The sequence below is a fragment of the Hemiscyllium ocellatum genome, chromosome 20 (assembly GCF_020745735.1).
Source record: "Hemiscyllium ocellatum isolate sHemOce1 chromosome 20, sHemOce1.pat.X.cur, whole genome shotgun sequence".
Taxonomy (NCBI): domain Eukaryota; kingdom Metazoa; phylum Chordata; class Chondrichthyes; order Orectolobiformes; family Hemiscylliidae; genus Hemiscyllium; species Hemiscyllium ocellatum.
In genome coordinates this window covers 7,233,350-7,260,409 of record NC_083420.1, presented here as the reverse complement: position 1 = coordinate 7,260,409, position 27,060 = coordinate 7,233,350, and the positions used below count along the sequence as shown (strand labels likewise).

The 27,060-nt window shown below is 40.6% G+C and overlaps 2 protein-coding genes across 4 annotated transcripts in view; both read left to right on the top strand.

Moving 5' to 3' along the window:
- wdr90 (WD repeat domain 90) overlaps window positions 1-14,334 on the top strand; it is a 75,692-nt gene extending 61,358 nt beyond the window's left edge. For all 3 annotated transcript variants that reach the window (XM_060840463.1, XM_060840462.1, XM_060840461.1), the window contains exons 34-44: window positions 339-529; window positions 5,866-6,034; window positions 6,114-6,225; window positions 6,460-6,631; window positions 7,394-7,516; window positions 8,077-8,257; window positions 8,446-8,576; window positions 8,973-9,116; window positions 10,343-10,468; window positions 11,314-11,398; window positions 13,735-14,334. In XM_060840463.1, coding sequence (XP_060696446.1) covers window positions 339-529; window positions 5,866-6,034; window positions 6,114-6,225; window positions 6,460-6,631; window positions 7,394-7,516; window positions 8,077-8,257; window positions 8,446-8,576; window positions 8,973-9,116; window positions 10,343-10,468; window positions 11,314-11,398; window positions 13,735-13,922 — 1,622 coding nt within the window. In that variant the 3' untranslated portion in view covers window positions 13,923-14,334. The remainder of the gene's footprint in view (window positions 1-338; window positions 530-5,865; window positions 6,035-6,113; window positions 6,226-6,459; window positions 6,632-7,393; window positions 7,517-8,076; window positions 8,258-8,445; window positions 8,577-8,972; window positions 9,117-10,342; window positions 10,469-11,313; window positions 11,399-13,734) is intronic.
- Window positions 14,335-20,266: 5,932 nt separating this feature from the next.
- On the top strand, window positions 20,267-21,268 carry LOC132825562 (melanin-concentrating hormone receptor 1-like). The gene has a single exon (XM_060840940.1). It carries the CDS (start codon window positions 20,279-20,281, stop codon window positions 21,266-21,268), a length of 990 nt encoding a protein of 329 aa, XP_060696923.1. The 5' UTR covers window positions 20,267-20,278.
- Window positions 21,269-27,060: the final 5,792 nt, after the last annotated feature.

Genomic DNA, 27,060 nt, shown 5'->3' with positions numbered 1-27,060 from the left:
ATCAAACGAGGTGAGCATTTGCAGTGCCAAGCTTATAGTGGTATGGTACTGTCTGCAGTTTTCCACTTGATATCACCCTGAGTGACCTTGCATATTAACAGACCTATAAACCAAGTGATTATACAATGGATCTTTGTAATAACAATATTGCAGTGTATCCATTTCACTGTATGTTTTATAATTTGTAACATATTTGTCTTTGTTCCACAGTCAACCCAAAAGTCTTAACTTATTTTAGGTATCGAAATGGTACTGTGTTCTTCAAAATTTAAATTAGATGTTCGTGTTGTAACATGTTCCCAAAGGTTTCTAATGTTGATTGTTCCAATCTTTTCCAGGAGATTACAGGGATCTCTCAATTGCTCTATGGGATACAAGGAATTATGAGTTGTTAGCAACAACAAGAGTCTCAAATCCTGTCCATGATTTAGCATTTGACCCAACTGCTGTTAATGAATTTGCCTGTGTTGGTGTCGGAGGAGTGCATTTCTGGCTAGTGGAGCAGACTGGTGATGAGGTACAACTCAAGGTCAGTTTTTGCAATAGAATGTATTTGTTGATTTTTTTCGATAAAAAGGTGTTTGCGACTGGGTTTGTCCTTTGTGTATTTTGTTCAGTCTGTGCATTTCATAAAGATACAGTTGACTAGCATGACGTTAACTTTCAAGATTTGATGCAGCTTTACAATTACGTTTCATGTGGAAGAGCAGCATATGGGTGACTAACTTGCTAAATAATGTCTCTGCCTGTCTCATTGTTCATGACCTAAAATATTGCATCTGTTGGTGATCTTTGGTCTTTTGTGTTCTGGGAATCTACCATTCTCACCCTTGTCCCTTCTTTTTCTGCTAAAGACATTGCCTTTAAGTATAGTTTATGGCTAACCTCTCTCTTGTTATTTAAAAAAATCCTTCATTTGTTAAGATAACAGCAAGCATCAGAATGCAGTAATTGGCCAGCCCTTACCTAATCTCATTTTATAGTAAAGTCATTGAGTCAAAAAGATATACAGCATGGAAACAGACTCTTCGGTCCAACTTGTTCATGCAGACCAGATATCCTATGTAAATCTAGTCCCATTTACCAGCATTTGGGCCGTACCCCTCAAAACCGTTTCTATTCATATAACCATCCAAATGTCTTTTAAATGTTGTAATTCTACCAGCCTCCACCACTTCCTCTGGCAGCTCATTCCATACATACACCTCTCTTTGTGTGAAAAAATTGCCCCTTAGGTCCAGTTTATATTTTTCCCCTCTCACCTTAAATATATGACTAGTTTTGGACTTGCCCATCCTGGGAAATGACCTTGCCTATTTACCCTATTTGTCCCCCTCATGATTTTTTATAAACCTCTCACCCCTCAGCCTCTGACATTCCATGGAAAACAGCCCCAGCCTAGTCAGCCTCTCCCTATTAGCTCAAACCCTCCAACCCTGGCAGCATCCTTATAAATCTTTTCTAAAACTTTTCAAGTTTCACAAATTTCTCCCGATTATAAGGGAGACTAGATTTTCATGCAATACTCCAAATGTTACCCCTATCTCAAGAAAGACAGACTGGCCCTGGAACGTGTTGAGAGGAGATTCACGAGAATGGTCCCAGAAACAAGCAGCTTAACATATGAGGATCATTTGTGTTTATACTGTATAGAGTTTAGAAGGATAAAGGGGGTGATCTAATTGAAACTACAGAATACTGAATGGCCTGGACAGAGTGGATGTTGAGAAGATGTTTCCATTGATAGTAGAGACTAGGACCCAAGGGCATAGTCTTAGAGTAAATGGAAGGTCTTTTAGAATAGTGATAAGGAGAAACTACTTCAGCCAGAGAGTGGTGAATCCAAGGAATTCATTGCCACAGAAGGCTGTGTATGGCCAGGTCATTGAGTATATTTAAGACAGACAGATTCTTGATTTTAAAGGAGATCAAGTGTTACGGAGGGAAAGCAGGACAATTGGGTTGACAAAGTTATTAACCATGACTGAATGACAAAGCAGACTCGATTGGCTGTATAGCCTAATTTTTGCCCCAGGTCTTATGGCCAAACCAATGTCCTGCAGCAGCTGCAACGTGACCTCCCAACTAAGGTTTAGTGGAGGAGCAGGCTGTCCATTCCTTTGCCTGACAACTACTGTTTCTTGAATTGCCTGTCCAAAGGCAACTCCAGCCCTCAGTGTCACAACCACCACCTAGGGTAAGTCAAGGCAGATGAACTCAGGGCATGGTTAGGAACATGTGACTGGGATATCATAGCAATTACAGAGACATGGCTCAGGGATGGACAGGACTGGCAGCTTAATATTCCAGAAGACAAATGCGATAGGAAGGATAGAAAGAGAGGGCAAGAGAGGAGGGATAGCATAATGGCTGTACTTAGGGAGGATAGTTCTAGAAATGCATCCAGGCAAGTTATTTGCGTGAAACTGAGAAATAAGGAAGGGATGATCACCTTTTTGGAATTGTATTATAGACCCACCAATAGTCTGCAGGAAATTGAGAAACCAATTTGTAAGGACATCTGTTACCCGAAAGAATAATAGGATGGTTATGGTAGGGGATTTTAACTTTCCAAAATAGACTGGGACTGCCATTGTGTTAGGGTTTAGACAGAGAGGAATTTAAGTGTCTATAAGAACATTTTCTGATTCAGTATGTGGATGTACCTCATGGAGAAGGTGCAAAACTTGACCTGCTTTTGGGAAATAATAAGGGCAGGTGTCTGAGGTGGAAGTGATGGAAAAGGATAGACCAGATCTAAAAGATGATGATCTAAATTGGAGGAAAGTCAATTTTGACGGTCTTAGGCAAGAACTTTCAAAAGCTGATTGGGGGCAGATATTCGCAGGTAAAACAGCTGGAAAATGGGAAGCCTTAAGAAATGAAATAACAAAGGTCTAGAGATAGTGTATTCCTGTTTGGGTGAAACGCAAGGCTGGTATGTGTAGGGAATGCTGGATGACTAGAGAAATTGAGGTTTTGGTTAAGAAAAAGAAGGAAGCGTATGTCAGGTATAGACAGCAGAGATTGAGTGAATCCTGAGAGTATAAAGGCAATAGGAGTATACATAAGTGGGAAATCAGGAGGCCAAAAGGAGAATAGAGTCCCGCAAGGATCAGCAAGGCAGCCTATGTGTGGAACTGCAGGAGATGGGGGAGATACTAAACAGTGTTTACTGTGGAGAAGGACATGGAAGATATGGAATGTGGGGAATTAGATGGTGATATCCATATGATCATCTGTATCCTAGAACACTGGGAAGCTAGGGAAGTGATTGCTGGGCCCCTTGCTGAGATATTTGTATCATCCACAAGAAAGGTGCCGGAAAACTGGATTTGGCTAATGTGGTGTCACTATTTAAGAAAGGTAGTAAGGAAAAGCCAGGGAACTACTCGGTGGGCATGTTGTTGGAGGGAATCTTGCGGGACAGGATTTACATGCATTTGGAAAGGCAAGGACTGATTTAGGATAGTCAATGTGGCTTTGTGCGCAGGAAATCATGTCTCATGAACTTGATTCAGATTTTTGAAGTAACAAAGAGGATTAATGAGGGCAGAGCAGTAGACATGATCTGTATGGACTTCAGTGAGGCTTTTGACAAGGTTCCTCATGGGAGACTGATTAGCAAGGTTAGATCTCACTGAATACAGGGAGAGCTGTCCATTTGAATACAGAACTGGCTCAAAGCTAGAAGACAGAGGATGGTGGTGGAAGGTTGCCTTTCAGACTGGAACCCTGTGACCGCTGCTGTGCCACAAGGATTTGTACTGGGTCCACTACTTCTTGTCATTTATATAAATGATTTGAATATAAACAGGTATAGTTAGTAAATTTGCAGATGAGACCAAAATTGGAGGTGTAGTGGACAGTGCAAAAGGTTACCTCCGATCTCGATCAGATGGGCCAGTGGGCTGAGGAGTGGCAAATGGAGTTTAATTTAGATAAAGGTGAGTTGCTGCCTTTTGGAAACGCAAACCAGAGCAGGACTTAATGGTAAGGTCCTAGGGAGTGTTGCTGAACAAAGAAACCTTGGAGTGAAGGTTCATAGTTCCATGAAAGTGGAGTTGCAAGTAGATAAGATTATTGAAGAAGGTGTTTGGTATGCTTTCCTTTATTGGTCAGAGTATTGAGTACAGGAGTTGGAAAGTCATGTTGTGGCTGTTCGGCCACTTTTGGAATATCGTGTGTATTTCTGGCCTCCCTACTATCAGAGTGATGTAGTTAAATTTGAAAGGGTTCAGAAAGGATTTTCAAGGATGTTGCTCGGATTGGAGGATTTGGGCTCTAGGGAGAGGTTGAACAGACTGGGGCTGTTTTCCCTGGAGCATCTGAGGCTGAGGGGTGACCTTATAGAGGTTTGCAAAATCATGAGGGGCATGGATAGGATAAATAGACAAAGTCTTTTCCCTGGGGTGGGGGAGTCCAGAACTAGAGGGCATAAGATCTCATAAAAGAGATCTTTTTCACGCAGAGGGTGGAATGTGTATGGAATGAGCTGCCAGAGGATGTCGTGGAGGCTGGTACAATTGCAACATTTTAAGAGGCATCTGGATGGGTATATGATTAGGAAGGGTTTGGAGGGATATGGGCTGGGTGCTGGCAGGTGGGACTAGATTGGGTTGGGATATCTGGTCCTCATGGACTGGTTGGACCGAAGAGTCTGTTTCCATGCTGTACATCTCTGTGACTCTATGAAGCTGGTTTACTTCGACATTATTCAGTAGATGTCATGATGACTTGGGTTTTGTCACTTTTTCCGTTTAAATATTTGGCTTTCATAAATTCTAGATAATAGCCATGTGTTAAGCAGACCAGCATTGTAATATGTATTACAACTATATTTCTAAAAGCATTACAGATATACCTACACAACGTAAGGACTACAGCGGTTCAAGTAGGCAACTTTCCACCACCACCTCAAGGAAATTTATTGATGGGCATTAAATACTGGTCCAGCCAGTGATAACCCCAAATCATGAAAGAATAAAACTAAAGATACTGTACTGTCTTGTTTTCTTCTTAGCACCTTTAATTCTTCCTGTCCCTCTTTGCTTTTAGGATCTTTTCTGTCTCAATTTTAAAAAAAATTCTGATCCAATCCCTATGCTGGAAAGCACTATACTGCTCTCACATAGTTGTCTTTTATTCTTGATGTATAGCTAATTAATATGAAAGTAAGGATTGATACAAAAAAATAATAGGTTTGTGCAGTGAATAAAACATATAAACAGAAGACTGAAAATTAGGTCATGTGTGTGCCACCTGAAAGTTTAAACTTTAGTAAACCATTAAAAGACATCTTCTACTAATATGAATTGAATAATTCCTGGGTTTCCTTTTAAAAATGAAATACACCATGTGTGAAATTCCACTGTTGTCACTCCCATCAATTTTTAATCTCCATTCAGGTAGAGACAGAAATATTTAATCAGCTTCTTGCGTGCTGGGTTTGATTTATTTAGTTCAATAACTGTACACTGTAGCGGAACAAGATGATTAATTGATCAGGTGTTGTTCTATACCAGTGTTATTAGGGTAAGAAATATTTTTCAGCTCTAACCAGTAATCAGTGTTTTGATACTGAAATTATTTTCTCGTTGAGGCATTTATTTTTTAAGTTAGAAACATTTAGCCTATAATGTGAAGGCAAGGAGCAAACATCAGACTTGCATCATGTGCTATTTTATAACTATCTTCTTCTGATCATGAATGGACCCTGATTAGTTGATATTATGGTTCATTCAGATTTACATCTGAAACATCTGTTTCCAGATCAGATGCATTTCCAATCATCAGTTCCTCCAAGCAAGAAAAATTTTGATTTTTGTTCTCAATTCTGAATGTTGTAGGTAATTTTGTTCATAGGTTCACAGAGTCTCAATCCCAGATGAAGTTGGTGCTGATGAACTCACTGCATTGTGCTATAACAGTGATTCAGTTCTTTATACTGCTACCAACACCGGGAAAATCTGCGCATGGGACACCCAGCAGAATAGGTGTTTCATGACTTGGGATGCAGATGAAGGAGAGATTGGTAAGTATGAATACGATAAGGTGCAGTTGCTAATGGAAGGTGATATAGTGCTATACACTATGCAATTCTTCTGTTACAGGGATTGTGCAGTGTCGAAGGTATCGCCTGATGACTGGCAGTAACACAAAGAAAATCCGGCTGTGGGCAGTCGCTGCAGTGCAGGAGATGAGACTTGAGGGCACAAGAGCAAGGTGATGGTGCTGGAATGGGGCATGTCACTGTTCGGCATTCCTAATCAAGTTATATTTTTACTGAAATTGTTAAATAAGCAAGAGTAAATCATGTCCATTCAAAAGCTGGTTTATATAGAGCAAAATTCTACTAAAATGCATCTGTTCCAATGTCATATGATAGTTTGTCTACATTATTAGTGTTTGCAATGGATAAATTCACAATCATGTTAATGGTTCTGATTTTCCTTTTAGGTCAAATTCAGTACTCCTGGAACATGAAATGATTCTGGATGGTACGATAGTCAGTGCAGTCTTTGATGATATCATGGACATGGGTATTGTGGGGACCACAGCAGGAACTCTATGGTATATAAACTGGGCTGAAAACACCAGCATCCGACTTATCAGTGGCCACAGAAACAAGGTAAGATAGCTTTCAATTTGCTTAAATACGAGACTAGTCACAGTTTAGTAGTATTCAAACATGGAGAAGTTTAATGAGTACCCTACTCCATTTTGTCAGAGCTGCATTGAGTGGAAGCTAAAAAGGGGCAGTCACAATTTAACTTTTTTTTTGTGAAAAGCCCCTGACGCTGAGCCAGCTCTAAGTGAACAGGATATCTGACACTCCTGTTTTTTTTTAATATTTTAAAAATTACCACCTAACTGCGGTAGTGCTTTTTTTTTCCCCAGCACCCATGTTGTGTGTGTGCAGGTGGACAGTCACTTTGTTGACAATTAGAGCCACCTTCTTATTTGCTGGTCAATAGAAGATGAAGAATAAGTTGTTAGAATTATTTTATCAGTAAAAGAATTAAAATGTGAATAAAAGTCTAGGGAAAATTGACCTCAGAATAGTTTTGCATTTGGCTAATTTGGACATTGGCATCGAACAAATATAAACACACTAAGTAAAAGAACTTTGCTAAAATTATTTTAAATGAAAGATTGTTTTTCTTAGAAAAATAATTCCATACACTTGTCTTTGCAGAGCTTTGTTCTGTTTGCATCAAATGCATGCACAGCATGTATTGTGCTATCATTCTTCAGAGTCTCTCACTTGGAAGACAATGCAAATAAATTTCAACATCTGGCTCTCACTCGGATTTAGATATTGCTGTGTTAAGTGTAAATAAGGAAGAGATTGTTGGGCATTTTGACTGTTTTATTTTTTGTTTTTCTTCAGGTTAATCAAGTGACTTTTAGCCCTGATGAAAGTCATTTTGCTACATGTGCAGAGGATGGCAGTTTAAGAGTGTGGGTTATGCACACCACTGAGCTGGTTGTTCAGTTTCATGTTCTTAATCAGGTATATTACCAAAAGAGAACTGCACAGTGAGTAAGGAATAGTTTGCTTTAAAATTGATAAATGATGGAAATTTTTATCAGCAATATCAAGGAATGTCACAAAGTAATCAACCGCATCCATCATTTATTACATGTGAGCACATGAAATAGGAGAAGGGTTAGGCCTCTTGGCCCCTCAAACCTGCTCCACCATTTCAGTAAGATTGATCTGGTTACTTCACATCCCCACCTTGTTTATAAAGAATCTAGTTACCTCTGCCCTAAAATATTCAATGACTCCGCTTGCACCATTTTTTTGAGGAAAATCTTCCCAAAGACTTCAGATTCTCTGTGGGAAAATATTTATTTTTATCTCTGTCTTAAATGCCCTTTTTTTCTTAATTAAATCAGTGGAGCAGTACTTTTTGAATCTGCTAACCAAACATGTGAAGCATTGTGGATTCAGTAAGGCAGTTGTTTCATCAGAATGTATCATTATATTTTGAAGAGGTAAAACTGGATGGAAAAGCTGATCCTGCGTGAGAAAGCATTCACACTTAAACTTCCTCTGTCTTGTTCCAGAGCTGCTTGTGTATGGCATGGAGCCCAGCAGTTAACTTGAAGAAATCTGCTGACAAACAGCAAATTGTGGCAGGATATAGTGATGGCACAATACGTTTCTTTGGAGTGTTGAAGACTGAGATGGAATTAAAGATTCATCCCCATCCTGTAGCAGTCAATGCCATCGCGTTTTCAATGGATGGTATGTTCCCCTAGCTACTAAAAATGAAAATATGCTACATAAATTAGAAAGTTGATCATAAGTATACAACATAAATGCATAGCTTTTTCCCAGAATGTCCATCAGCTATCATTTTATCACCACTTTACCAGTAGCCCTGATCTGGGGTGTATGATTAACACTGACAGATATTTCACATTTATCCCCAGGCGAGGTTATCATTTCAGGGGGTAAGGATGGTCTGATGGCTGTGAGTAGTTCTCGGACAGGAATCACTGTTCGTGTCATCAGTGATCATAAAGGCTCACCAATTACTGCCATCGAATGTACACGGAAAAAAGTAAGTTTAGTGTTAATAATAAGCTTACGGCACAAAATTAAATACAGTCAGTTCTGATAAAATGCTATAGTTCTGTGCCCATGCAACCCCGTGTTCAAAGAAAGCACCATTTAATCTAATAAGGCCAGAATTGTGTTATAACCATTACAAAAGTTTGTGTTCTACAAATAATAGTCTAAATTCTTCAATCGCATTATAACCAATTCGCATCGAAGAAATGCGCATTATAGCAGAACTGACTGTAGATTTGTTTATTTCAAATACACATTTGGTTGCTTGATACAATGTTCTACTGAGCATTTAGCATTTCTGCTGTTCACATGATTTCATTTAAATTTGGTGTAGGGTATGGAATCTGAACTTGACACACTAAACTGTTATGCATTTCTTTTAAAGTATGATGAATTTGGACTCGATGGATGTGAAATGTGGTTGGCTGTCAGTTCAGATCGACGTGTTAGTGTTTGGGCTACTGATTGGCACAAAGACCAATGTGAGCTTATTGATTGGTTGACATTCCCAGCGCCTATTAAACCAGAGGTAAGTCTGACCTCCATCTTTTTAGCAACTGAGTAAAATATATGCTGTCAGTAACACCACATATTTGCCAAATCTGTGACACCAGATTCTGTAACTTTTCTCATCTTTACAGCCTAATATTGTTTTAAGCGTTAGATATTGCAGTCATCCTCACTTAAAGTTGTAGTTGTATTTCTGAAAATTGGAACTTCTAAGTGAATTGTAATTTCCTTCAGAAATCTTTGTTAAAGCCAGACTTGGTTCCTTCAGGTATTCCTCGCCTGGAAAAAGCACGTTGAAATGCCAAATCATGTACACTTTACACTGTGCATTTTTACCATAAATAACTGGCAAAGTAAAACCCTGCCCCACCCATCACTAAATATAAGGGGAATATAATATGCAGTAAGAAAGATTCCAAGCTGCACTTTTAGTTTGACTGATTCCAACCAGTTCCTAAAGGTAACCCCTGAAGTCCCAGGACGACCTGCACTTACCAACCTCTGCCACTAGCTGGAGCCCAGGGCTTCAGTTGAGTTCAGTGCAAAGCCAGGAGATAAAACCCAAAGCATAAGGTCACAAGAAAGACTGAGAGGTGAGCGTTAGCAAGGGGACTGTAAATGAGGATTGTTGTGGGAGAATCATATGAACATACAGGCCTCAAACGCAGAAGTCTGTTGCAAATGACATTATACTGAAACTGGCAAAATCAAATTGATATAGATTCCCTACAGTGTGGAAACAGGCCCTATGGCCCAACAATTCCACACAGACCCTCTGAAGATGAATCCACCCAAACCCATTCCCCTACCCTATATTTACCCTTGACTAATGCACCTAACATTATGGGCAATTTAGAATGGCCAATTCACCTGACCTGCACATCTTTGGATTCTGGGAGGAAATCCACGTAGACACAGGGAGAACATGCGAACTCTGTGTACACAGTCACCCGAGACGGGAATCGAACCCAGGCTCCTGGTGCTGTGAGGTTAGCAGTGCTAGCCACTGTGCCGCCCCGTGACACTACAATTTCAGTTCATATGAAATGATTTTAAATGACTCGGCCTTAAGCGGGGGCATAACTTATGCATCAGTGTACAGTACCTGAGTTCTGATGAAGAGTCACTGGACTCAAAAATAAGGGCAAACCAGGGTTTCTTACTAAATAAAGGTTGCAATAGAGAACAGAATGTGTTTCAGATGGTCAGTTGTGTAATTTCAACATTTCTTTTTATTTCTGTCAGCTCTGTGACACAAGTAGCCTCCCTCCAAGCCTGGCTGCTTTTTCACCAAGTCAGCGTGGGATAGTGGTGTATGTTGGATTTGGAGTGAAACCAGAGATCATTCTGTACAGTCTGTACAAAAAGCAGGTATATGTCAATAATAGGTCTCTGTTCAAACATATTTTTAAAAGCCTGCAGTGCTTTGCTTTTGCTGTACGATATGTTAGTGCACCAACTATTGGCACCAGGCAGTTAGAAAAAACTTCAACACACATTCTTCACACTCAAGGATTAGAACTTTCTGCTGCTTGGTAAAATTCTGAACTTTTGATTATGGAATTCCACCCTTTGGAATGTTTTTCTGACCTCTGCGTTGCTACTGCATTGCCCTTTGCTTCACTTTGTACATAGATTATCCAGCAGATTCTATTCTCTTAGTATGGAGTTCATCCTGGATTGCACATCCTAACTGCGTTGAATATTGAATTTCTGAGGTCACTTTCTTAATTTTATGCAACACGTTGGTTCACGTACTTTAAAGTAAGCAGGGAATCCTAATGGTTCTGCCCAGCTGAAGTCTTGTAATTCCATTCACTCAAAGTGGCCTAGATGCATTTGGATTTCACTGCAGATCATAAAAATTGCTGTAATTTTCTGGCCTCTCATGCTGCAACAACTTTACTGTCCACAATGCAATATGTATATGATGCCTTATCTCTCAAAATTGTCAGGCCTAATTTCCTTCACTGTTTCTCATCCCTGGACAGTGTGTGCTTTAATCTTCAAATTAGAGCAGAGTATCCATTCCCAGTACAAACTCAATGGTTGGTTTCAATGTGGAATTGTTTCTTCAGCACATTTTATTGGTACAAAATCTGGTTTGAAGTGTCCACGGGGACAACGATCAAGTTTGCTGAAATTGTTCAACCTGAACTATTCGTCACATCACTCTTTCTATAAGTTAATGTCTTTTTTTCTGTATCTGTTTGAAGGCAATTAAAAAGATACCTTTACCTCAGTGGGCCACAAGTATGAGCCCCTCTCCTGGAGGGCAGTATATTGCCATTGGGACCAATGGTAAGTTGGGGTTTGAACAGTGATTATCTGAGCCGGAGTTTCTCACTGGTGATTTTTTTTGGAAAGTACATGTAATCACATACCCTCTCAATCAGTCATGAGTGTTGTAATCTTTGCACAAAATAATATTGTATGTACAAAAGAGATAAATGACTTTTAAATGACAGAGATACACACCATGGTCGAAAGGGAGTTTAGCCATGCTGAGTTACTGAAAAAACCTGTTACAATTAAGAGTTAATCTACTGCATTTCCTTTCCGTTAGAATTAGAATGATATTTGCAAATGTAGGTATGTTTACCTCTGCTGTACAAATTCAGGGCACAGGGAAATTGGAAAATAGTAGGGAGGAAATTATCCTAGAGAAAGGGAGATTCTTCATCGGAACTATGAAGTTGATGAAAGGAAAGAAAAAATGAAGGATCCAAATGTTGAACAAGCAACAACTGACTCCTGTACTCAGTTAAGGAGTTGCTTCATTTGAATATCATTTTTGATAATCTCTTGAATAAGACAATGAACTTGTACAACACTTTTTATAAACTTTATTGCTTTGAGCAAATATGCCAAATGTTACAGAAACATGATTGATAGTTTTGACTAAATGGAATCAAATAACCAAGGTGCTTTGATGCAATGGTTATTACAGACAGGGCACTTCGAAAAGAACCAGCCTACAGTTTTATAGTTTGTCTCTGCTCCTTCATTGTCCAATATTTTGGTTCAAGGTTTCTTTAAGTATCTTTCCATTCTTTTCATCGTTTAGCCCTAAATATGGATTATAGAAATCTTTCCTGTTTAAAGTTGAGCCCTGAGGCTACAGCACAAAACCTCTCTATGCCTCCTAGAAGTGAAAAGATTAGTTAGAATGGGAATGTATGTAAACAATCATAGCATTGTTTGCCAGTATACTTTATTAGCATAAACTCTCAAAATTGCAACACTTTAAGATCCACTAAGAAATTATATAACTTATCCCAGTTTTTGGTTTGAAATGTTAGTCATTGCATCTTTGCCATAAAATGCCTCAAGAAACAGAAAAGGCTCATAAGATGCACGTGTTACATGTTTGAAATGCTGAAATATCCGATTGTTAGAAATGGGAACCTTTTAAAAATGTTGTCCCCTCAGGTAGGATGCACAAAGTAATTCTGTTGCCTAGACTGCATCAGCCCATTTAGTAGAGACCTGAAATCAATCCTTATGCTTCCTGTTCTGTATGGTACAGAATTTCCTTTTAATTGATATATTGACAATTGGAAGAAGGAAGTGAATGCACTATAACCAAATTTGCAGGCAATGCAAAAATATGTAGAAAGGCAAGTTGCAAAGTTTACAGAGCAGCATTATTAGGTTAAGTAAGTGGGCTAAATGTTGGCAAGTGAAGTATAATTTGGGAAAATGTGAAGTTCATTTTGGAAGGGAGAACAAAAGAACAGTATTGTTTAAACAGTGAAAAATTGCAGAAAGCTGCAACCCAGAAGGATTTGGAGGCACTTGCGCATGAAACAGAGAAAGCTAGCACGCAGGTGCAGTAGGTAATCAGGAAAGCTCATGAATTTCAAAGAGCTTGGAGTATAAGAGGGGGGGGCATCTTACCTGCACCTGTACGAAGTGTTGGTATGATCACATCTGGAATTCTGTGAACAGTTTTAGTCCATTCATTTAAGGATAGATGTCCTTTTATTGGAACAGCTCGGAAAACTTTCACTCGGATCACCCCTGTTATGGTTGGGATTGTCTTTTAAGCAAAGGCTAAACAGTCTGGGGACTCCACTCACTGGAGTTTAGAAATATTGAAATGTATCGGATTCTTAAGGGGCTTGAGAAAGTAAATGCTGAGAGAATGTTTCCCCTCCTGGGAGTGTCTAGGACCAAAGGGCATAGTCTCAGAATAAAGGGGCACCTTTAAAACTGAGATAAGGAGGAATTTCATTTCTCAAGAGTTGAGTCTTTGGAATGTCTAACCGCGGAGGCCTGTGGGAGGAAAGCCCTTGTGTATATCTGAGACAGATTCTGAATCAGGTGGTGAAAAGTCAGGAAAGAGGACATGAGGACTGTTGGATCAGCCATGATCCTATCGAATGGTGGAGCAGGCTCGAGGGGCCAAATGGCCTACTCCTGTTCTTATTTCTAATGGTCTAAACCAAAATAAGATACTGAGACTAGTCTAAAATCTGTTATTTATTTTTGTTTCAGTGGAAATGAGATTTCAATACTATCAGATAATTGATGTATTAAATAAGATTATTTGAAGCTTGAAATTTGGTACAAAATGCATTAAAGGCAATGTTGCTACATATCCGAGACTTTCTAATGTTTCTGGTTTTATGCAGGGAGACTTCTGAAACTAATTCAGCACCCATCTGGAAAATTCCAGGAGTTTGCTGGGCATAATGATGCTGTTCACTTCAGTCAATTCACACCATCTGGGAGATTCCTCCTGTCTGTTGCGTACAATGAGGTGCTCGTCTGGGAGGTTCAGAATCTACAGCACACTCTCACTCATGCACAATATCTCTAAGTTCTGACAGCAAACATGGAGGAGCTATTAGCTGTGTGACTGCTCATATAAATAACCCCCATTATAAAGCTGTCTGACCATTAGAAATTTAATTTCATTCTTTTCATTGTAGAAAATTCATAATGTAGCTCAATCCAACCAGTTTTACAGTTCACAAGATTGTTTTGTAATAGGATCTGCTGGTAATGTAACATATTCATGTTAAAATCATTATTACATGGTGTAGTTGGTGCACCACACACAAGGAGTTTTTAATGAATGGCTGCACTGAGAATTTTTAAATTAAGGTTAGCTCAAAGTTTTATTCCAAGATTCTACTTCTGAATTAACAATTGTCATTTAATATTTTTATTATAAAATGATTTTTGTACTTTTTCCATAAATAAAACTTTCCAACTGTTATCCAACATAAGTGTGGATTCTGGATTTGTGATGACTAGTTTTGTTTAATTGTATTTGATGAGGGGGAGATCCAAGATGGCGGCGACTCAGCAAGTCTGAGTTTACAGTGCTCTTCCCAAAACCTGGGTAAAGTGAGTTACTCACCCCCACCACACTTACCAAACCACCCAAAAAAATTTTCTAACCTTAATTAGCTGTTTACTATTATATTTAAGCAGTTTAATATTAAGTGGATAATGAGTAAACCAAAGGGATCCCGCAGCTCTCAGAAAACAAAGACCCCTCCCCCACCCTCCTCTCCTCCTCCGGCTGCAGCTGATGTAAAAACAGGCCTTGAAGAGATGATTGCCAGGCTGGAAACGACACTCGTCAATTTCATCGCAGAATCCAGACCGAGATGGAACTCATTCGAAGAAAAGCTACAAAAGCACAGCCAGGCTCTCGAGGAATTACAGGGCCGAGTGAAGGGGGCGGAGCTAAAGGCCACGACCTCCGAGGCTGCAGCACAAACAGCTGCAGAACAGGTGCAAGCTCTGGAGCAGAGAGTCCGGGCCTTTGAAATCTACATGGATGACCTGGATAATAGAAATCGGAGAAAGAATATCCGTCTTCTGGGCCTCCCTGAACAAGAAGAGAAGGGACAGTTAGCAGTATTTCTGGAGCGATGGTTGCCCCAGCTCTTAAACCTGGGGGCTGAAACTGACCGGGTAAGGGTGGAGTGGGCCTACCGGGTCGCTGTACGCGGATCTGGCCCAAACCAGCGCCCACGCCCGGTCCTGTTCCGGCTGCAGAGTTATAGGGAGAGGCAGATACTCCTGGATGCCTCCAGAAATCTTGGAAAGGATCCTAAAGCTATGATTCATGAAGGATCCAAGATTATGTTATTTCAGGACTTCTCCCCGGCTTTGGCACGAAGGAGGAAGGCGTTTGATGAGGTGAAGAAATGTCTAAGGAACTTAAATATTCAATACACCTTACGCTACCCAGCGACGTTATGCTTTACCCACGAAGGATCCGAGTATAATTTTAGATCACCAGAAGAGGCTAAGGAACTTTTAGACTCGTTTAAATAAATCGTAAGAGACAGTTTATGTTGGCTTGCCTCTTCCACACTCCGTGGGGAGAAATGGATACTTTACTCTACTTTACTTTTGCTTCTGGGAGCAGGGTTGTCTTCTCTTGCTATTTTATGTTATTATACTTAATTGTAATTTGTTGGAGTTGTAATTTTATAGTTATGTGTGTTTGTACGTGGCATTGATGCTATCAGATATACTCAGGTATGGGTGGGGAGGGGTGGGGGTGGGGCGCTCACTGTCAATTCTAGCTCGGTATTATATCTAAATCCTATTAAGGAGCGCCCGGGTCAAGGGTGGGACACTGTTTGGGAGAGGATATGGTGGACCTTTAGAAAGGAAGTAAGGCCCCCTGAGAACAAGGGGGAGGATCTCCATTCAAACATGTTTTATTTTTTTTGTTCTTATTGTTTGGAAATAGTTTCCTTTTTATTATACTGTTATGAGTGTATTAGAGAACATTTTCTCTTGTTTGAAGGATGTAAGTGACTCAACTATACACTCTGGATAATTGTGGATTAGATTAGTAGTTAACTGAGTTTCATTGTTTTTCTTTCTTCTTTAGTATCATTCCTTTGAATTTTGATGATTATATATTTAAGATCTATTTTTATATTAATGTTTGTGCTTGAAAGTTCTGTTTATTTTTGTAAATCTGTCAAAATATTAAATTTCTAATAAAAATATCTTTAAAAAAAATTGTATTTGATGAAAACATTGCTCAAGAATTTGAGAAAAAAATCTATGCATTATTTTTACAATTTTGATCTAAACTAGTACTCAGTTTTAAGGACATGTTGTTTGTGCTATGCAGTTCAAAAAACGTTGTCTATTCTGTGCAGTTCACTGCTTTGTAGAATAAAAACCCTACTCCATTTTGTGCGTAACAAAATTAACAAGTGTTAAAGGTAACAAGCCAGCAGTCAATCTTTTGTGCCTTCATCAGCTAATTTTATCAAAGACTTTTTTCCTGCTCCTCGGATGCTGCCTGACCTGTTGTGCTTTTCCAGCACCACTTTAATCTAGACTCTGGTTTCCAACATCTGCAGTCTTTATTTTTACCTACTTATTTCAAAGAGCAATCCAAGAATAATTGTACTTTATTCTTTTTACTTATCTCTGCTTATTTTTATCTTTGAAGTATTTAGCCTGTAATCCTTGTCCTAAGTGGCAATGCATTCTAATTCTATAACACTTGACGTTAGAATTTTATGGTTATTATACAAAGTATTTCTTATTCTTCCTCTTTCATATAACCGGGCCTCCCACCTAAGAGGTAGAGATGGAACCACTGCTACAAGAGCCCCCCCACTTATAATGATGCAGTAGGTTTGAGAATGTCAATGTAAAATTTTCTTGACCTGATAAGTTGCACGACCCATTCCAGGTAGGCATATGTTTTCATAGTTTTATTGACATTGCAAACTTACTAACCATTCTCCCTATATTCACATCCAAGTCATTTATATAAATGACAAAAAAAATGGACTCAGCATTGACTCTTGCGGCACACTGCTGGTCACAGGCCTCCAGTCAGAAAAACACCCCTCCATTGCCCTCTGTCCCCTACCTTCAAGCCAATTTCATATCCAATGGTAAGCTCTCCCTGGATTCCTTGCTAACCATTCTATTATATGTAGAACCTTGTTGAATGCCTTGCTAAGGTCAATGGAGACAATGGAGAAAGTGAGGACTGCAGATCTTGGAAATCAGAGTCAAAGAATGTGGTGCTGGAAAAGCGCAGCAGGTCAGGCAACATCTGATTTGCAGGAGAGTCGACCTTTCAGGCATAAGCCCTTCATCAGGACGTTCTGATTAAGTGCTTATGCCTGAAACGTCGACTCTCCTGCTCCTTGGATGCTGCCTGACCCACTGTGATTTTCCAATGCCACAGTTTTTGACTCCATATAGACAATGTCCACTGTTCTGCCTTCATCTATTTATTTTCTTCATTTCTTCAAAAAAACTCATTAATGAGATACTATTTCCCACACACACAGCCATGGTGACTATCCCTAATCAGTCCTTGCCTTTCCAAATGCACACAAATCCTATCCCTCAGAATCCCCACCAACAATTTACCCATGACTGATGTCAGGCTTACTGGTCTTTGGTTCACTAGCTTTTCCTTACCACATTTCTTAAATAATTGCATCATGTTAGCCAATCCCCAGTCTTCCCAACACCTTGCCCATGGTTCTCAATGATAAATATCTCAGCAAGGGACCCTGCAATCACTTCCCACAAAGTTCTGGGATACACCTGATGAGGTCCCATGGATTTATCCACCTTTATGTATTTTAAGACATCCAGCACCACCACCTCTGTAATATGGACACTTTTCAAAATATCTCTCTTTCTCCAAGTTCTATAGCTTCCACCCCCTTCTCTGCAGCCAATGCTGATGTGAAATACTTGTTTCGTGTCTCACCCATCTCCTCCAGATACACACGTAGGCAACTTTGTTGATCTTTAACGGACCCTACTCTCTCCCCAGTTACTCCTTTGTCTTTTAAATTTATTTGTTGAATCTTTTTGGATTCTCCTTAACCCTATTTGCCAAAACTATCTCATGCCCCCCTTTTTACCCTCTTGATTTCTCTCGAGTATGTTCCTTCTGTCCCTAACTCTGCCAGTGATTCACTCAACCTCAACTGTCTACACCTGACGACATATGCCTCCTTTCTCTTACTAGACGCTTAATTTCTCTAGTCATCCGATATTGTCTACATCTCATACCCTTGTCCTACAAACTAACAGGAGCGTACTATTGGCTCGTCCCATTTTTGAAAGTCTCCCACTTTCCAGCCATCTCTTTACCTGTGAATATTGGCCCTGAATCAACTTTTGAAAATTCTTGTCTAATGCCATCAAAATTGGCCTTCCTCCAATGTAGAGCTTTACCCTGTGGATCTGGCCTATCGTTTTCCATCACTATTTTAAAACTAATAGGATTATGATTACTGGCTCCAAAGTACTTCCCTACTGACACCCCAATCACTTCCCCTGCCTTACTTCGCAAGGGAAGGTCAGGTTTTGCAGCTTCTCTGTTAGGTACATCCACATACTGACTCAGAAAATTTTCTTGTACACACTTAACAAATTCTTCTCCATCCAAGCCCTTAAAACTATGGCAGTCCCAGTCTGTTTGGAAAGTTACAATCCCCTACCATTGCCAGTATTATTCTTACAGAAAACGGGTCTTCTTACAAATTTACTTTTCACTTTCCTGCTGACTATGGTGGGAGGGAGGAGGGATTTTATATATATATATATATAAATCCTAATAAGGAGATAATCCCTTTCTCAGTTCAACCTAAGCAACATCAGTAGATATTAGATTAGATTCGATTCCCTACACTGTGGAAACAGGCCCTTCGGCCCAACAAGTCCACACCTACCCTCTGAAGATTAACCCACCCAGATCCATTTCCCTCTGCCTAATACACCCAACACTACGGGCAATTTAGCATAGCCAATTCACCTGAACTGCATATCTTTGGACTGTGGGAGGAAACCGGAGCACTCGGAGGGAACCCACTCAGACACGGGGAGAACGTGCAAACTCCACACAGATAGTCGCCCGTGGACTGGAATCGAGCCCGAGTGCTGTGAGGCTGTTTTGCTAACCACTGAGTCTTCCTGGAATACCCTCCCTGAGTACAGTCAGTCTGTTTTACCTGTCATGCTTTTGCATTGAAATAAATGCAATTTAATTTTAGTCCTCCCTCGTTTTCTGACATGCTCCTGCCTGTCTAGACTGTTTGAGTTGATCCTTTTCTCAACTGTACCAGCCTTCGACTCTTTTTTTCTCTCTCTCTCATTATCCTTTTGTGACCATCCCCCCCATCCTTTCCCGTGTAGCTCTGGCAAATCTCCCAGCCAGTGTGTTAGTCCCGGGGTCATGACAAAAGGGACCGCTGGAAAAACAACTCAGCGAGTCTGATTGTCACGAACAGTTCAGCTCCCGCCGCCGAATCTAAACATAATTACGCAAGGAGACCAGTACAAACAGAAATGGGGCTGGCTCCAGCAATTGGTTGGTGCTTTCAGGCAGATCGTATATAAATGGGTCATGTATCTGCAAAATACCTGAGACTCAAAGCGAGGAGAAATCAGCTTCAACCCAATGGCCCCATCAAACCGTTCAACTGCTTTGTTCAGCAACTCCACCTCCTCGGGTAAGAGGCTTTTTTAAACAAAAAGATCAGTTTCCACCAGGTTAAGGAGACATAATTCTGAAAGCGCCGTTTGAGTAAAATTCCAGGAGTATCTTCAGTTTCTGCACCTCGACCACTTCAGGTACAGAGCATCTTCTGCTTTGATGCTGAAAGATGTCAAAATCTGGTGAAGGTTCCCAGCGCCTTGCGGGTTCATTTCCGATCTCCACTACCCCATGGGTGTTGCACACATTTTCCCGCTGCTGCATAAACTCATGGAGAAGTTTTTTTTTATAAACAAAGAAATGAATACTTTAGCTATCCCAATTCTTATCGAGATCGTTAATTTCCGCGTTTTTCCTTGAGTAAATGGTATTCCCTTGTTACATTTACAAATGACAAGTTTTGAAAAACCCACTGTTGAGCTGTTCCATGAGCAGTGGGGGGTGGGTGGGATGGGGGGAGCTGTGCTATTGAGGGAAAGAGGATTGGGTACAGTTCTGAAGAAGGGTCACTGGGCCCGAAACTTTAACTCTGCTTTTCTGCTTTTCCGGCAGTTTCTGTTTTTATGCCAGTTTTGGGAGACTTTCACTTAAACAGATATTGACTCGTCCCCCCACCCTTTATGTAAATATTGCATCAAACTCCAGGTTGTAACAGGGACATTTCGTTTCTTTTAATTTCAGAGATCAACTACTTCGTTTATACCAATATCATCATGCCAACAATATTCGTTCTAATCGCTATGTTGGGGATAATCGGCAACACTATTGTCATTTTCATGGTAATCAAGAACTTTAAATTCAAGTCTAGCGGCAGTAGAGTTCCGGATGTCTTCTTCATCAGTTTGTCTGTGGTTGACCTGCTGTTTCTGATGGGGATGCCGTTTGTCATCCCTGAGTTACTAGGGAACAGAGGTTGGTATTTTGGACGCAGAATGTGCACCGTCGTCTCGGTGATGGACGCCAATACCCAGTCCTGCAGCACCTACATCCTCACGGCTATGACTATTGACCGGTACTTGGCCATTGTCTACCCATTGACCTCGGCTCGCTTCCGCAAGCCCTCGGTCGCCACCCTGACGGTCTGCTGTCTCTGCCTCCTCTCCTTTCTGAGTGTGACCCCGGTTTGGATGTACGCTAGGCTCTTGCGGCAACCCGGCGGGGTCTCGGGCTGCGTTATCCGCTTCCCCAACCCCAAGACCGACATCTACTGGTTCACCCTTTACCAGTTCTTCCTGACGTTCGCTATTCCTTTCACCATCATCTCAGTGGCTTACAGAAAAATCCTGTTGAAGATGAGCTCTCCCAGCCCTCTCCTCTCGCAGGAAAGGGCTAGACTGCGGACCAGGAGAGTGGCTCGAATCGCCAGCTCCATCTGCCTGGCTTTCCTCCTCTGCTGGGCACCTTTTTACCTGCTGCAGTTGGTGGAGTTGGCACCAGCCGAGCCCACCTTGATGTTCTACTACGTCTATGTGGCTGCGGTCGGCTTGGGCTATGCTAGCAGCTGCCTCAATCCTTTCAACTACATTATCCTGTGCAACAATTTTAAGAAAAGCTTCATCGTCTCCGTGCGGCCCTCCTCCGACTCTCAGGAGGTCCACAGGGCGGTGGCTTGGATCGGGAAGGATGCGACGCACCAACAAGATCAGGACCACGGACAGCGACAACCGACTCTCCTCTCCCCCAGGTCAGGGAACACCAGCTAATGCAGGACTGCAGCCCCCTCTACGGCTAGACCTCAACTTGAGGGTCTTGTGGCATATGGGTAGCGTCCCCACCTCTGGGCCAGGAGTCCTGTTATGGGGTTATATCATGTCCAAACAGGTTGGTTTAAACAAACACTTAAATGCTCAGTGACCTGTCCCAATCTCTCAATCTGATGGTCCAGGTTCCATTCCTGGTGAAGGGCTTTTGCCCGAAACTTCGATTTTCCTGCTGCCTGGCCTGCTGTGCTTTTCCAGCACTACTCTAACCTTGACTCTAACTTCCAGCATCTGTAGTACCCACTTTCGCCTGGTTTGGATTTAAATCCCACTTGTCCCACCTTAACTGGTTCAATAAACATATAGATCTAGACTTGATACTGAGCGAGTCTGTTTAACAACTCCAGATTTTTATCTAATTTAAATCCAATGGAATTAACGATAAGAGATAGAATGACCAGCTGACAGTTATTGTCCAAAGTCAAAATTTACCCCCTAACTCTTTCTGTTGCTGTTTTTGTGATACTGTTTGAAGGGCTGAGAGACCTGGTGGCCAAAACCTGCAGCATGTGAGGGTAAGGGTGCCATCTGAGTTCCTCTGCAATTATTCTGTCAAATGAGACATAACTCCTCACCCTCAAAGTAAAACCAAGGCAGAAGCCACGGGATAAATGAGTTACTATCTTCAAAGAGAAGAAAGAGCACATCTTTACCTGGATTATGTTAACATTAGGGTCAGGGAAAAGAAACGAATCACAATAACGCATCAACCAGTGAGATTGTGTAAACAATCTAAATCGCAATGTAAACTCCTGCAGTTAAACACAATAATTACCACTTCAGTACCACTTACCAGTGTATCTGGAACAGAGACTTATAGAGAACGTCAGCAGTTATTGTATTTTGGGGAACAATTCATCATGCAGTGCATGACTGAGTTTGAAATCCAACCTTTGTTAAAATAGACAGCAGGCATTTCTACAATTTTTTTTAATGTGTAAGTGAGCATTGATCCAATAGACAGTGATACAAGAGAATTAATAATGGAAAATAAATAAATGGCAGATGAATTGGAGAGGAAGAACTGTTTGTTTAGTGTATGGATTCTTCTGTAGATGAAGAACAGTAGAGGTCCTTTGCAAGTTTGTGAGAGTGTTGTCCTGAGCTGGGGTAGGGCTGATTGCAGGGAATGTAGGTAGCGACGCATGGCTGCAAGGGTGGAGCGGAGGATCCGGAGGGAGGTGTGTTGCTGGAGGCCTTCCTGATGAAGGGCTCTGGCCCGAAATGTCGAATTTCCTGTTCCTTGGATGCTGCCTAACCTGCTGTGCTTTAACCAGCAACACATTTTCCACTCTGATCTCCAGCATCTGCAGACCTCACTTTTTACTCGAAGATGAATTGGAGAGGCATTTTGCATCCATGTTCAGTACTGTGGAAACTCTTGGGGAACCTCCTGTGGCACAATAGTAGTGGCCCTACCTGTGGACTAACTTGCTCTGAAGATGTGTAATAATATCTCTGAAGAAGATGATTAGAAAATAAAACTTTTTAAAAAAAAACGTAGAGGAAATTCGCAAAGCAAAGTTTTAATAAATCAGGAAATAGAAATTGGAATGAGGAAATTAGAGAGATTGCAACCACCAGAGAAATGGTACTGAATAAATTGTTGGAAAAGAGGGCTGACAAGTGCTTAGGTCTTGATGTACCTTATCCTAGATCAAAACAGAAGTGGTCAGTGAGATATACAGATGTAATGGTTTTAATTCACAAAATTCCCTTCATTCAGGGATGGTCACATCTGATTCCGCCCCCCCCCCTTTATTCATGGGAGGAGGGCATCACTGGCGAGGCCATCCTTAATTGTCAGAGAGCAATTAAGAGTCAACCAGATTGCAGTGGGTCTGGAGTCACATGTAGAGCAGACCAGGTAAGGATGGCAGTTTGGCAGTTTCCTTCCTTCAAGGATATTAGTGAATCAGGTGGGGTTTCCCTCCAACAATTGACAATGGTTTCATCATTATCATTAGACTCTTAATTCCAGATATTTATTAAATTCTAAGTCCTCCATCTGCCTCGGTGGGATTAGAACTTGGGTCCCCAAAACAATAATACCACTAGGTCATTTCCTCCCTGATTGATTAAACGAGTTACGTTTGCTATCTCCCAAAGAGGTCAACAGGAAACTAGTGGCCAGTGAGCATAACCTCTGTCACAGGGAAATTTTAGAACCTATTGTTAAAGTTACAGCAGATCACCTAGATATGTTCAAGGTAATCAAATAGAGTAAATATTTTTTATGCAAGGGAAATCATGTTTTACCAATCCATTGGGATTTTTTTGAGGAGGTGTGCCACAGGGATCAGTGCTGGGATTTCACCTGTTAGCATATATATACATGACTTAGATGAAGAGTTGGAAGGTATAATTGTCAAGTTTGTTGATGATGCAAAGTAAAGTGACCATACTCTTACCACACCTTAGGGCTGCTCCCTCATTAGGGAGCAACTACTGAAGGTAGTTTAACCTGAGAGTCACCACGCCTCTAAGCAAGGGAAATGGTTGAGAAGAAGAGTTTTTCATGGTAACTTGAGCTGGTATGGAAATTGAACCCAAATTGTTCACATGACTCTTCATCATAAATGGGCCAATCAGCCACCGAGCTGCAAAGATAGCTGGGAAAATAAGCCATGAAAAAGACTTAAGGAGGCTACAAAACCTATAAACCAGTTAAGTGAATGGACAAAGGTGTGGCAAATGGAAAAAATGTGAATCTGTCCACTGGCACAAAAAGGCAAATTATCTTAATGGTGAAATTGCAAAGCTCTGAGATGCAGAGAGACCTGGGTGTCCTAATGCATAAATCACAGAAAGGTAGAATGAAGGGACAGCAAGTAATTAGGACAGTTAATAAAATGTTAATATTTATCACGTGATAATTGAACACAAAAGTATGAAGATTACACTTCATCTGGAGACATCTGGAATATTTTGTGCAGGATTGGTCACCTTATTTAAGGAAGGATGTAACTGAATTGAAAACCATTCAGGCTAATAACTGAAATCTGTGTTTTGTCATCTGAAGCAAGGTTGGACAGGTGAGGCTTGTATCTGCTGAAGTTTAGTCATAGAGTCATACAGCATAGAAACAGGCCCTTTGGTCCACTCCATCTGTGCTGATCAGCAAATACCAAACTACACTAATCCCATTTATCTGCAGTTGGTCCATTGTCTACTATGCCTGGCATTTAACTGCTCATCCAGACACTTCTTCAATGTTATGACACTACTTACCTCCATCCTCTGGATGTAAAAAGGTTTTCCTCAGATCTGCTCTAAACCACCTACTCCTCAACTTAAACTTGTACCCTCTGCCATGGGAAAAGATCCTCACTATCTACCTCGTTCATGTTTCTCAGAATTTTGTACCATCAGTTAGATTCCTCCTGAGCTTCCCCTGCTTCAAGAAAAGCAAACCCATCTTATCCAGTCTCTCCTCATAATTATGACTTTTCATTCCAGGCAACATTCTTGTGAATCTTGTCTGCACCCTCTTCTGTGCAATCATTTCCTTCTGATGAAGTGGTGGCCAGAACAGCACACAGTATTCCATTTGTGGCCTAACCAATGTTCATAAAAATTGTAACAATACTTCATTGCTCCTATTCTCTATGCCCTGGTAAATGAAAGCAAACGTCCCACACACCTTCTTCATTACATTACCTGTGCTGTCACACTCAGGAATCTATGGACTTTTTCATCAAGGTTTCTCGGTTCCTTGGTATTCCCTTGGGACCTACTATTTATTGTGTGTATCCTTCTGTTGTTTGGCCTCTGAAAATGCATCGCCTTGCACTAGTCAGTCTGCTATTGCTTTGCCCAATTTATCAGTTGACCAATATCAGGCTAAAAAAAAACAGAAATTGCTGGTGAAACTCAGCAGGTCTGGCAGCATCTGTGGAAAGAAAGCAGTGTTAACCTTTCAAGTCTAGCATCAGTATTAGTTACTGGATTTGAAACGTTTCACCAGCAATTTACTTTTGTTTCAGATCTTCATCATCAGTAGTTCTTTGCTCTATAATATCAGACTATAACCTGAGACCATCCTCCTCATGATCTACAACCCCTCCAATTTTCATGTCATCTGCAAACTCACGAACTATACCTAATTCTACTTAGCAGAGCAAAAGGTGACTTGGTGAAGCAGAGATAATCCTGAGGAGTCTTGATAGTGCAGCTGTGGAGATGTTTCCTCTTAAAGGTTTACTTGGAACTGGGGGGGGTCACTATAAAAATCAGCAAGTACCAACGAATAAGAGAGATTAGGTGACTTATTTTCCTCTCATAAGTTGAGTGTCTTTGGAACCCTCTACTTTTTAAAGAAGAGGCTATGAATACTTTTAAAGAGACAAAAAAAACCTGCAGATGCTAGAATCCAAAGTAGGCAGGCAGGAGGCTGGAAGATCACAACAAGCCAGGCAGCATCAGGTGGTGAAGTTGACATTTCGGATGTAACCTTTTTTCAGTACTCTTGAATACTTTTAAGGCAGAGGAGGATAGATTTGTGATAAACAAGAGGGTAAAAGGTTATTAGGATTGGCAGGAGGAATGTAGACAGAAGGTAGTCAGAAGAACAGCCATGGTCTTATTGAGTGGCAGGGTAGAGTCAAGAGACCAAATGGTCTACTCTTGCACTTTGTTCATTTACGTTTGTCACCATTCTTTCATAACCAGTTGTGTACCTTTGCAAATATTAATTGTGGAGAAATACAAAGCTGATCATACTCCTGGGCAACTCAAATTCTTTTCAATAACAAGTCTGGTATCCTGGTCAATTGATTTAAAATGTTTACTCCCTCAAGAGATTACGTGAATGCTGGCCAAATCGATAACTAAAATCATTCAGTGCCTAATTACTCTAATTGGTATTTTACTTTTTGGATCCTTAAAAACACTTTTGTGTACATTAGGCATCAACTGTACAATGCATACCTACAACCTCTAATGTTTCCATGCAACAGAATATCCTGTACTTAACTACATACAATATGATCATTTAAAACACATTGATTATTGTACTGTTCATTTCTTGGTATTTGAATCTATAATATAAGCACATTGAAGCAACACCAGTGAGTGAGTGAGTGAGTGAGGACTGCAGATGCTGGAGATCAGAGTTGAGAGTGTGTTGCTGGAAAAGCACAGCAAGTCAGGCAGCATCCCAGGAGCAGGATTCCTGATGAAGGGCTCCGGCCCGAAACATCGATTTCCCTGGTCCTCAGATGCTGCCTGATCTGCTGTGCTTTTCCAGCAACACACTCTCAACACCAGAGACTGGTTCAGTTTTAACCTTGGGAGCTAGTGCAACTTGTATCAATTGAAGTTTACCATTTCTCTGTTTATTGTGTATTTATTAACTAACAAAAGTTATTTACTTTAATATTTTTAAAAAACTGCAGGACCACATTGAAAAACGTGATTTCAAATCTTACTGGTATAAAAGCACAGTTTCAATTAGGCCCAGAGTAAGTAATATTTGGCACATGCACACTGTGCCAATAATGTAAGTCACTCTCAACATTTCTTTCCATTTAATATCTTTCGTTTTCATGCTATTTTTGACGTTAAATCCCCAATGTTCTTCAGGGCTATCTGGCTGGAAACAGTTTAATTGTCAAAGGCAAAAACAAACTTTACTCTCCTGTACCCAGGATTCCCAATGCTCCACTGCCATTGATTTCATCATATGTGAGAATCATAATGCTATAGAATTTTCATATATACAAACTTACCTTTTA